The 12,254-nt window shown below is 43.2% G+C and overlaps 1 protein-coding gene across 5 annotated transcripts in view; it reads right to left on the reverse strand.

Annotated features, from left to right (window-relative positions):
• Positions 1–12,254, reverse strand: part of PTPRT (protein tyrosine phosphatase receptor type T) — a 339,897-nt gene that overhangs the window by 119,455 nt on the left and 208,188 nt on the right. For all 5 annotated transcript variants that reach the window (XM_066198774.1, XM_066198773.1, XM_066198770.1 and 2 more), the window contains exons 11-12: positions 3,684–3,885; positions 229–331 (exon numbers count right to left, since the gene is read on the reverse strand). In XM_066198774.1, the coding sequence (XP_066054871.1) occupies positions 229–331; positions 3,684–3,885 (305 nt within the window). The remainder of the gene's footprint in view (positions 1–228; positions 332–3,683; positions 3,886–12,254) is intronic.

The following is a 12,254-nucleotide window of genomic DNA, read 5'->3' on the forward strand; positions in this document are numbered from 1 at the left end:
CCGACAGTGCCAGCCGCAATCCCTCCTGGAGGTTAGCAGCGGGAGGCAAGGAGGCTGCAGCATTCATGAAAGCAGACTGTGAACGGCAGAAATCAACAGCTCAGTTGGCCTTTTAGTCGGTGCTTGCTTTGTGCAGCTCCATTATCAGAGGAGAATGAGAGAGGAGTGAGGGAAGCCTGGGGAGGAAGGAGAGGAGGGAAGTGTGGAAAGAAAAGACAAAACACCCACCTGACAGGTGCTCCCCGGGACTGGGCAGGCTTCAGCATGACCGTGATGGTGGTGTCAGTCTCATTGAGGGGAGAGTCGGTGTCGTACTCCGGCATGGAGGGCGCTGCAGCAGAAGAAAGCAACACCTTCATTATGCGCCAGCCTCTGCCTTTGGTAGTGATGGCAACACTGTAATAACATCTCTCCAATGAAATATCAAAATACTTCCCAGTGTTATGACCAGAATTATCAAAACTGCTTAAATATTTGTGCACTCTTTTTCCATTCCAATTAAACGGTAATCGGACAATCTTCAAGCTGGCTTTGAAAATTCTGTCCTGAATTTTTAAGACTTCATGAGTCCTTGGGATGGGATCGGATCGTTCCTGAAGTGTTAAAGGTGATGAAAGAAAACTGCATTGACATTATAAAACAACCCAAACTATTAGGATGAGTGAATCAGTGGCAGAGCTAAGAAAGGCACCCCTGAGCCTTTTTCCCTGTTCTGGTCCGTGGATTAGCCCTCTCACATCTTAAGAGATTTTAATGCACAGACTGAAGCTGTGTCCCCTTGATTAGCTGGAGGGTGTGCTAGGAAACACAAAAGGTGAAAAGACAGGAGCACAAGTTAGCCAGGTTATTTTTGCACCCAAACCCAGGACATTTTTCACTGGGGCTCAAGTGCTGCTGACTCAACCGGCAGCTGCAGAGATCCCAGTGCCACCCCGGGGCAGTGCCCAGCCATGGCAGCACCATCTCTGATGTGCTCCCCCAAGCAATACAGACACCCAGTGAGTAAAAACCCACTCAGCCAAACTCTAGTTTCTCCTTCTGCTTTGCTATCTTCTCTTAGGACCATTCCATGAAATTAGGACAGCCTTCCTTAGGAAATTTATTCCACTTATTACTTCTTCCTTCCCCAGGAGCAGGCATCTGTTTGGGACAAGTTTTACTGCTGAAGACCTGAAGAGACCATGAGATCAGAGCAGCACCAAATTTGTTCCAAAGATGCAGGTTTTGCTGAAATAACTTTGAAGTATAAAGCAAACAGAAGAATTTACACAAATAGTTCATCTGTAGCTCACAAGGGCAAGCTGCATTGTGGGGGATCCCATATTTAATCCTCTCATAGTGATTTCCACTGCAATCCTGTTTACAATCAGGATTTTTATCTAAATGCCTGAAAACTGTCAAGCATGGGGGCTGCTATTATCAGCTCAGCTGCTGCCTTCCCTGTCAATAAGCTGGGAACATGTTCAGAGTGAATGTCAACCGCTTAAGAAGGATTTCTCTGGAATAAGGTGCTCTCCATCAAAGGGAAGCAGTGACTCATTGAAAGGAGGCACATCCCCAGTGGTTTTCCACACCAGAGATCACTGCAGAAGTTGGAGATCGCAGAACAGTTTGGGTTGAAAGGGATCTTAAAATTCATCTCATTCCAACCCCCTGCCATGGGCAGGGACACCTTCTACTATCCCAGGGTGCTCCAAACCCTCTCCAACCTGCCTTTGGACACTTCCAGGGGCAGCCACAGCTTCTCTGGGCACCCTGTGCCAGGGCCTCACCACCTTCACAAGGAAGGATTTCTTCCTGACATCCAACCTAACCCTGCCCTCTGTCAAATTAAAACCATTCCCTGTGTCCTGTCACTCCATCCCTTGTCCCCAGTCCCTCTCCAGCTCTCCTGGAGCCCCTTTAGGCCCTGGAAGGGGCTCTATGGTCTCCCTGGACCCTTCTTCTCTCCAGGTGAACATCCCCAGCTCTCCCAGCCTGGCTCAGGGCAGAGGGGCTCCAGCCCTTGGAGCATCTCTGTGGCCTCCTCTGGACTTGATCCAAGAGCTCCATGTCCTTCATGTCCTTCCTGTGCTGAGGACCCCAGAGCTGGATGCAGAGCTCCAGGTGAGGTCTCAGTAGGGAAGAGGAGAGGAGGAAAATCCTCTCCTTGACCTGCTGGCCTCTGTGGCACAGCAGGAATTGCTGAGCCCTGCTCTGGCCAGAGGGGACAGCGCTTCAGCACAGCTTTGTGCACCCACAGAAACAAACACACTTACACAGTGCGAGAGCACAGGTGTCCTTCCATGTGAAAAAACAAATACAGCCTCACAAGGACATTCCTGTCTATGCAAAAATCCTTCTTCTCCCTATTAACCTCAAGGCTGCCTCTCAGAGCAAATTTAATGGTAGTTTTCAAATTATTTGGAAAATGTATCAAAAACTTGACCGTGCAATGAGATAATCTAATGTCAGAGGCAACCCTAATGCTTGCATGGAGTTTGCACCCACCTATTGAGAGCCAGATATTTGGAAGACGGGGGGTAAAAAAGTCAATAAACCAAGCTCAGCGTGCATATATTTGGTGCTCACGCAGGCTGCTAACGCAATTTGAGCACTCATGGGATGGTAAAACACAAAGAAACTGAATCAGAGGGGGAAAGGCCCCCACACCATTGCTGTGGCTTTTTATTTCTCTGCTCACAAGGGAATGGAGTGCAGGTTGTGCTGTCCCTTCACAGCAGGGCTGCAGAAGCCCCAACAGCCCGTGGAGCTGTTTGGACACTTAATGGCTTTTACTTCAAGTGGTTTTAGTGCTAAATGTGAAGGGTTCAAACCCCGAGCAGAGGGAGGGGATGTTCTTTACTTCCTTAAAATTTACCCTGTCACTTACTGCTCACAACTTGTTATTACTAACTGATTTTGAAATGGGCCAGTGGAAAATCTATAGTGTAGTGCAATCTTTTCTACAATAACTAGCCATAATTTCAAGCATTACCAGTATCCTGAACGATCCAGATGTGTATTTTGACTTTACTAAAAAAACAGTTAAAACAGTCCAAAAAATGACAGCTTTTCTCTCTGTTAAAGAACCTATTTTAGTGCTATCAACTAAATGTTAAAATCCACATATATCTGCCCAATATCACCACTACCATCCTTTTTTTGATAAATGGCCTGTTTCCCCTATTTTTTTCACACCTTCTCTTTGCCATTGCCTCCTTATTTTAGTGCCTTTCATATTCTTGTCTGCCTCAAGCCCTCACTCTGCTCTTACTCATAAAAAACCTCAAGAAAAACAGCTTTCCTCCCTTATTTTTAGTCTCTTTGCACTATTAATTCCATTACTTCATTACACCCATTTTGGTACATCCTGAAAATAAAAACCACATTAGGGAAGGAGCTTCCCCAGCCAGGCAGATAATGCTAACAATAATTACTCTAAGGGTAGTTCATTTGTGGAACTAATGATGGTTCTCATTTAAAATGCTCCAGAGATATCCAGGGATATTTAGGACATCCACAAATTAACCCCTGTGTCTGTAACCCAAATAAACAAAGGTCTGTGGCTGTTTCAAAACTCTGTCTTATGAAACATGGAGAGACATTAAGCTGAATATTTTTTATAATTTTATGCATCAGTTTTGATCCTAAAGCATGAAGCCTTAGAAATTTATTTTTTTTCTTCTTCTCCAAAGCAGTACCTGAAATCTTGGTTGCAATCCTGGTGGTTATGGGAGGCCCAAAGCCCTTGACTGTGCTGGCTTTGATGGTGAAGGAGTAGGTGGTGCCTGGGTACAATCCCACAAAGAGGTGATGGGTCTCATTCCGGAGCTTAAAGACTTTCCCTCTTTGGCTGGACAGGTCAGCACTGGGATCCAGAGACCCAACAGCCTTGTAGGTGATCTGCAAAGGAAGAACAAGGACAGGAGGGTGAGGAGGGCCCTTCTGCACCTGGCTGTCTCTGCTCCCCTGTTTTGTCGCCTCTCGAGGCCGAACTGCAAACACAAGGTCAGGGATTATTTCTGTATCTCCCACGAGCGGTTTTGTATTTGGGTGCTGTCAAACAAACATAACAATTTTTCCAAGGCTTTACTTGGGGAAAAAACTAATTTCCTCTCTCCACTAAAGCCTCAGCATGTGACGACTTACAACAAAAGATGCAAAGAATTGCTTTTTGTTCCCAAGCTCAGAACTTCTGTAGTCACACCAGAGCACACAGCACGACCGGCAGGATTTTCATGAGAATCGCCCCTGCAAGCCCCCCCAGCTCATGAAAACCCTCAGTGCAAACATGGATACGTTTCCTTTGGCAAATCATCTCCTCAAAAGGCAGCTGAAAACAATGGCAGCCTTTCTCTGACAACAAAAGCTTTGGAAGTCTTTCCTGTGCTACAGAGAATACGCTGAAATGAAATGATATGTTTAAATGAAATGAGTATCATCGTGTCTTTAGACAAAAAGCCCTTCTCTCTGTGGAAACCAGCTTCTGCTGTCCTTCCCTCATTCTGAGCCTCAGAGTGCAGATTTACACATCCTGCAGTGTCTGGTTTTCACCTGGTTTAAACCAGGAGGGCTCCAGAGCTGGAGGGATGTCCTGACTGCACCTGGAGCTGGTGCCAGCAGACCTCGAGTCCTGCCTGAGCTCAGCACGCTCCCCCACGGCAACCCTCCTCATACACAGACACTTCAAGGGAACTCATGACTTATTTACCAGCCAATTCCTTGCCTGAGTTCCAAATTCAATCCCAAGGCAGCTCAATTTCAACAGAGCTGTCAATATAATGTACCGTGCTCTGCTGCTCTCCTAACCTTTTTTGATATTATGGGATCCTCACTTATTTGTAATGAAACACTATGAATAAATCAGTGTGTGTTAATACATGAGGTCTTTTTTTATTAAGGTCTCCACAAGAATCTAATTCCCTGCCTTTCTGAAAGAGCCTTTGGAAACCTTTAAGTCCCTTGCTTTATGACAGGAGGAAAATGTTGCATTTTGAGGAAAAATAAATATCCAGTGTTTAAAAAGGGAAGCTTTAATAATAACAGGATAAATAAGAGACCAAGACTGATGTTACTGACACCAGAGAAGGGTGAGAGCATGTGAATCCTGTTATTTGGACAGAGAAGAACAATTTAGACAGAGCTGACATCCACATAAGGCAGTGTAACACAAAGAGGGCATGAATTACACCAGCAACAAGAAAGTACAGAAGCAGAACTCTTAACAGAAATCCTAATTAGACAGCTTGCAGGTGATTTCATTGAAAACCAGCTAATTTTTCCAGGAATTACAACTGGGTTTAAATTTTTATTACGTGCCAGACACCTGAGAAAGGGAGACATCTGAGCATAATGGTTCTTAAGACAAACAAAAAATTAAAAGGAGGAAAATCTCTCCACCCACTGCTTTTCCCTCAGGGAGCCAGGAACCAGCATGGCATGGGACAGTATTTTGAGAGTTCTTACTGCATCAAGGCACTTCAAGGCAAGGGAATTTGTAAGAAGACCATTGGAATTAAACTGAGAAACAAATACTTAAATCAAGAGACATGACCCTGTCCATGCCATAGCCAAAATCCAGAAAGAAAAATGCATTTAATTTAATGTTATGTAGGAATGAGCCCATGCATTCTTGTATCCTCTGCTGGCACATCAAGAGCAAGAGAAATAGAAATTCTATAAAATCACAAAGGGGGATGAGCAAAACAGGAATTGGGGAAAAAGAAAGGGACCTTCCTGCACCTGGAGCACTGAACAGCACATTCACAAGGTGCCCAGGTCAGGCAGTGGTCTTTGCAAAATCAGTGGTTTTTATTTTCAAGCACATTATTACTGAAAGTTATAAATACAAGTGCAAGATACACTTGTCCTTGATCTCCATCCATATAAATAAATGTATTCAGCTACCTTCAGCAGTTCTAAAATCATTACAGAAACAGTTATTTTTCCTTATTATTTTTTTTAAAAAAACTATCCCCTTAAGGCAGAAAGAGCTAGAAAAGCTTTCAAGAAGAAAAAAAAAAGACTAAAGAAGAAAAAATACTCACTGATTTAAAAACAAACAAACCAATCCAGTCTTTATTTTTCTGTTGACTGTAGCAGAGAATGAGTACAAGGGACCTTAAAGCAACCTGGGTCAACTCACAAGAAGCAGGGAAGGGGGAAACAGCACTTGAGAGAATGTCCCCAGTTTGATATCGTAGTTGGGTCAATTTTCAGAGCAACTGCTCACTCAAATCTGACTTCAGGATTTCCCAAGACTCTTTTCAGGATATATAAACTTCAGCAGAGAGATCTGGGGCACAGCCAAATGTGAGTTCACTTCTTCTGCAGCAGAGTCTCTTCCCAGTAGATTCAGACCCTGCTAAACCAGGTGGTGTGAGGGCATTCAGAACAGAACATTTGACTTGAACACATTAACAGTATCTGGATGCAGCGCAGATAATAGAAACACAACAGCGCAAAGCTGTGCATGTGTCCAGTATCACTCAGGCCAGCAACAGAAATATTTACAGGCTGCTAAGTGCAAAGGGTGCAGATACAGTAACCAATTCTTGCTCTCATCAGGTTCCAGCTCTTCTCTGCTTTCCTCCAGGAGGGCTCTGAGCGACTGGAATGGGCAGGAAAGTGCACAGAGACACTGCCAGGAGAGCCCCTGGGCTGTGTGCCCACCTCTGGGAAGACTCTCCTTGCCACCACGAGGCCCTAATCTTCTGCAGGTCTCCAGGCTGCCATTTATAAAACCTTCTACACTCCTCTAGGGCTTCTACACTCCTCCACACAAACATTTGTGTGGCTGAGAAGTCTGTGGATTTCTGGAATTGCTGAGTGCTGCTGGTTAAGCAGCCAAGCCCCAGGTGAACGAGAGGAAGCAGCTCTGGAAACAGAGCTGTCTGCTTGGAAAAGGAGGAAAACCCTTCCAGCTCAGAAAAAAAAAAAAAAACCAAAAAAAAACCAACAAAAAAAACCAAAACAAAAACCCAAAAAAAAACCAAACCAACAACCAACCAATCATTTTTTTCTCTTCCAAGTGAGCTACCTGCTTGTTTCTTAGCTCCAAGTGCTGCCCTGAGTGTGGATCAACATCTGAGAGCTCTGTCTCAGCCTTATTCCTGTCTGGACCTGCAGGCACAGCACAGCAGCTGCCACTCCAGCTGCAGCCACAGCTGTCCCTGCCAGCAGCGTGTCCTGGGGTTGCCTGGCTCCCAGCCCTGCCCTGCCAACCTCCCCACAGCCAGCAGCAGCTCCAGGGGCTCAAGGCAGTGGGATTTCCCCACTGGAATAACTCAGGAGTGCCACACCCGTGGGTTTGTGTGTATCCACGGCCCTGGGGCAGGGGATGTCTCCTACGGAAATCAATGTATCACTTATATGTTTATTTGCATGTATCATTCCACTGTTGGAGCACAAATGCCCCTGGGTCAGATCCACACAGGCCCAGGAGTGCTCAGAAAGGTGAGGACTGAGTTAGAATCTTCAGAAAAATTAAAATACATAAATCCACACAGGCAAGAGGCAGAACTGCAAGTTTAGTTTTAAATAAATAGAGGATTTAAAAGTGCCTTAAAAATAAGAGCCTGTGTCAGGAAGCAAGAAAGAGACCTAGTTCATGGTTCAGGGACATTGCCTTTTGCAAAGTTAGTTAAATTCTAGTCATAATAAAAATGATGTAGCCTTGCTAGAAATTCCTAGAGAGAACAGACAGAGTTATATACATAAAATTTGCGTAAGAATTTACAAATATTAATGCACATCACCTTTAGCTTAAGATGGGTCCAACACTTTTGGAGAGAGCTCGTGTTTAAGCCTGATTGGCTAAAAACAGAAGAAAATTCACTGAGAATATGAGAACAAGCATGCTTAGGGAACACAGAATATGGTGCTGTTGCTGTTGTTGCCTTTACTGCTGCTGATGCCACCACTTTTGCTTGGGACAGGGGGACTTCACTGGCACAAACTGTAACAACCTCTGCCTTCATGAGGCTGATTTAGCCATGCAAAAAAAGACTTTGCTCTGGTGAAAAACACAGTTCACTTTTTGTTAAAATTTTAAAAGCCTAATAATAATAAAAATAAGACAATAAGAGACACAAGAAAGCAAAATTACAGATGTCTGGGTGCCTGGCGTTTCCACCCAAGGCACAGATAACAAAAAAATCTTTCCTTTAAATACTATAGGTTATTGCATATTCATAAATTTCATACATGATTTAAACATTCTTTTTGACTTTAGGTGTTTCTGCTTAATTGTAACTTCCCCCCCACCATTTTTTCTTGCACATAAATTTTTCGGGGCTCCACAAAGTTGCAAATTCTTTGATAACGGGGGCAATAAATTCTTCCTTTTGGAGTTCTTGGTGTTCTTGCTGTTATCTCTATTCAGACAGGATGACGAGAAGAATTGCTTAATTGTCTTTCCCATTTTTTGAGCTGGTTCAGATGTTACTAGAAAGCATCTTGCATCATATCGTTTCTATTTTAATATTATGCGATAGCCTAAAAAAATATTTATCACACTATTATTAAAAACCCCTATATTATTACAGCATAACTTTCTAACAACACAAAGAGTATTCATTTTAATATTTGCAAAAAGCCAATCGTATAATATGTATTTATAACACTTTCATAACTTCCCATCACCTTGTCTTCAATGAAGACACCCCAGAAACTTGACACCACCAAATTACAGCCAGGCAAAAGGAAGGTGCCAAGAAATTTCCTGTGTCCTCAACTGATTTAAACTCAATTTTCTGAAGCAAGAAAAACTGTAGGGAATCAGAGAGTGAAAAATTCCCAAGAAACCGTGGAAATTTCCTACTCTGGAGTAATTTATAAAAGCACAAAAACATGTCTGGAGAAGAAATTTGGCACTTCTCTGGAACAAGAAGGATGCTGGAAAAAACACCTGTCTTGTGGTTTGTATGCTGAATATTTATCTTAATTTCTTGTTCCAAGTGTCAAAGCATTTCATTACAGAACAAACAAGAGATTCTAATCTAAAAAAATGAGATGACTCAATTGCTCGAAAGCAGCTGTTCCAAATTATTTTTAAATAATCTATTTTAAAGACAAGCTGAGCCATCTAATACTTTTGCCTTCTCAAAAAAAAAAAAAAAACCAAAAAACAACATTATTAATTTAAAAGCACAGAAAACAAACAGAAAAATATCAAAAAAGCATTTTAAAATTTAATTCTGATTGGAAATATTGAAAATATTTATTTGCATTCTGATGCAGAATAAATGCAAATAGAAAGATGAGGAAATTTCTCACAAGACTGAAACACTATGGTTCTTAACCACCTTCCTGATTTCCCTGCAGGCCAGGCACTGTCCAAAGGGGAAAGTTATCTTTGCTCTGCAGACTGAAATGTCTGTCCAGGGTTTCCATAGGGAATGGAGAGTTTACACATCAGCTCCAGGGGAACTTGATGGTTCCAAGGCAAATTTTAGTGGCCAGCACTGCAATGGATCTAAACACAGCAAAATTGGGCAAATACATTAAAAAATTAATAAATCCTAAATCCCTTTGGAACCTCCCTCAGTGAGTTAATTAAATACTTTTCATACTGAAGTAATAAAAGCAGCAAATTTGAAAAAAAATCAAAAAGCCAAACGGTGAAAGAACTCAGGAGAATAAAGAACAGCAATTTCCCCACCAGCACAAGAGGGGCAGAACACTGAGCCTGGGGTTCTCCCAGCTGGACAGGAGGGAGGCACTCAGGAGCTGCTCATATGCTGAAATCTCCTGTCAACTGTGCGAAATTTGGCTCCATGAGTCCAAATTCTTTGTAAAATATCAAACAGGCCAACAGTACAAGTTCGAGTCTACTGGAAACTATCAAAAAAGGCTTTATGGGTTTAATGTCCAGGTGTTCAGTGATGTATAATTGCTGTGATAGACTGGAAAATAAAATAAGAAAAGATCAGCATAAAGGAATAGGCTAGTGAGCAAGTTGGTTGTTATTTAAGCAACCAATCCCAGTGCACTCTAGTCCCCATTAACCAGGGACACCCCACTTGTTCCATCTTTCCCTCTGTTTTTTATCCACTTTGAAGCTCGGAATATTAACTCCTTGAAATCACTGAGCTATGGTAACAACCCCAGAGACGTAGATGTAATATTGAGAGCATAAGCACAGGTCTTCTCTCCCTCACAGAGCCCAATTTAACACAATTTTCCGGGGAGATGTGAACACTTTGCTAAGTGTCATTGTCTGAGACCACAGAATTTCTCTTACAAGGACATAAAACTTTCATGGGGAAGGGAGAGACAATAGCAGAGGTATTAACTAAACTAGGAGGCACAAGTTTATTTCCCACTGCAAGAGAGAAAACACATAATTGAAAAAAATAGCAAAAAATAACCCAATTGGATTTTTCAAAACTTCAGTGGTAAACAAGCAGGAGCACAAGTCTGGTGAATTTTACTCCTCCTTTGCGTGGTGGAGGAATAAAGTGCTTTGTCCTGTGCTTTCTGAAATAGAAATGCCAGCAAGAGCTGAAAATTAGACGTTAAAAAAATCCCCACAGAAAAAAAAAGTTACCTATTGTTAAAAATGTGGTAATTAAACAGGGAAATAGACCATCAAGAGATGTGATGAATTAACTTTGGGTTTAGAAGCTCCTTTGGAAGAACCTATTATGAGGCCCTAAGCCTGATACAAGAACACATTGTGATAAAGATCTCATCACTCCATTGTAATGGCCCTTCTTGCCCCCCACTACTAAATTCCTCCGGGAACCCAGGATGGCTGCTCAGACTCTCTTTAATCCTCTTAAATAAATTAACAAGGCAGAATATTCTGCTCAAATCTCAGCTGATAGATCCATTTAGCCTGCCCATACAGTTGGTACATATGAGTAAGATTTCACCCTGATGAATAGCAGAGTTGTCAGGATTTTGTGTGTTCATAACCTTAAAACTGAGGGCAGAACACTCCAATGCCTCAGGATTGAGAGCTTGCCAGTCAAGGGAGAAAAAAAATATGCTCATATGTTCCTCCCCACAGCAATTGATCCCGGTATGCAGAGCACTTTATCTTGTATCTTTTGCCATACAGAATTAATCAACCCCAGCGAGCAGAATTTTGCTCTCTACAGTCATATCCACCATCAAACATTAGGACTTTAAGCTTCCACTCTGATTTCAGCAATTGCAGCCTGTTTCAATGCAAATGGTAAGTACCGTTGTTAAATCACACACTACTTTGTGGGTACATTATACAACCTTATATCTATTTTCCATTTTAGTGACAGTCTGCATAGCAGTTTGGGGAAGGCATTTGAAGCCCATAAATCCATTGCATTATTCCCCTACATTCCTACCGATGTTGTATGTGCCTGTCTTTATAAAAGAGCCCCTTCTGCCTCTCCACACTCCTCCCATTTGGGGACGATCTGGAGCTGACAGGTAGCTGCAGTACCTCTCTCTCCATATAAAATAGAGTTTTTTCTCCCCTTTTTCACTCAGCAATGCCTCAAGACTAAAGCAATCTCTTGCTATGGACAAGAGAGGAGGCAGGAGAAGGAAGATGACACAGCCGCTCTATGCATGAGTGTGCCAAGGTCAGGAGCAGGGTCTGCAGGGACACCCTCACTGATGTCTGTCCCTTTACTGAGCCAGAAGAAAAAGCAGCTTTTCCTGACTCCTTGCTGCTTTTTGAACTCACTCCTGCCTTGTGAAGCAAGACCTGGCATCAAAACCTTTTTTATCCCTTGGTTCTTATCATACCATGCTGCACACAGGGCACAGGGAGGTGGACTACACTGGGAATAAGGATCCCAGTGACTGCCACAAATGCCAGCTCCCCCAGCACTGCTCAGCAAGCAGGAGATGAGGTGGCAGCCTGTCCATCTGACCAGAAAATCCCATTGTGTGGAGTCCCTTCCCACACCAGGGCTGGGCCCAGCTTCCTCTGCCCCATGGCACTGTGTCCTGCTACCAGATCCCACCTGTCCCATTGCTGACTGCCCTGCTCAGCTGATGGAAAAGCCTGGGACCAAACCCACTGAAACAACAAAGCTGCTGGCATCCTAGAAAGTTAAAGCTCTAAACCAGCGCCAGCTTTAACTCCTGCCTGTTTTTTGAAAAGTGGAGCCTTCTGGAGAGGGACTTTTCACAAGGGCATGTAACGATAGCACAAGAGGAAATGACTTAGATTTGATATTGTGAAGAAATCCTTGTGGGGAGGCACTGGCACAGGGTGCCCAGAGTTTGTGGACACACCATCCCTGGATGTGTATAGGTCCAAAGTTGGACAGGGCTTG

Source organism: Chamaea fasciata, unplaced genomic scaffold (assembly GCF_029207755.1).
Source record: "Chamaea fasciata isolate MVZ Bird 193981 ecotype frontalis unplaced genomic scaffold, bChaFas1.0.hap1 SCAF_17, whole genome shotgun sequence".
Classification (NCBI taxonomy): domain Eukaryota; kingdom Metazoa; phylum Chordata; class Aves; order Passeriformes; family Sylviidae; genus Chamaea; species Chamaea fasciata.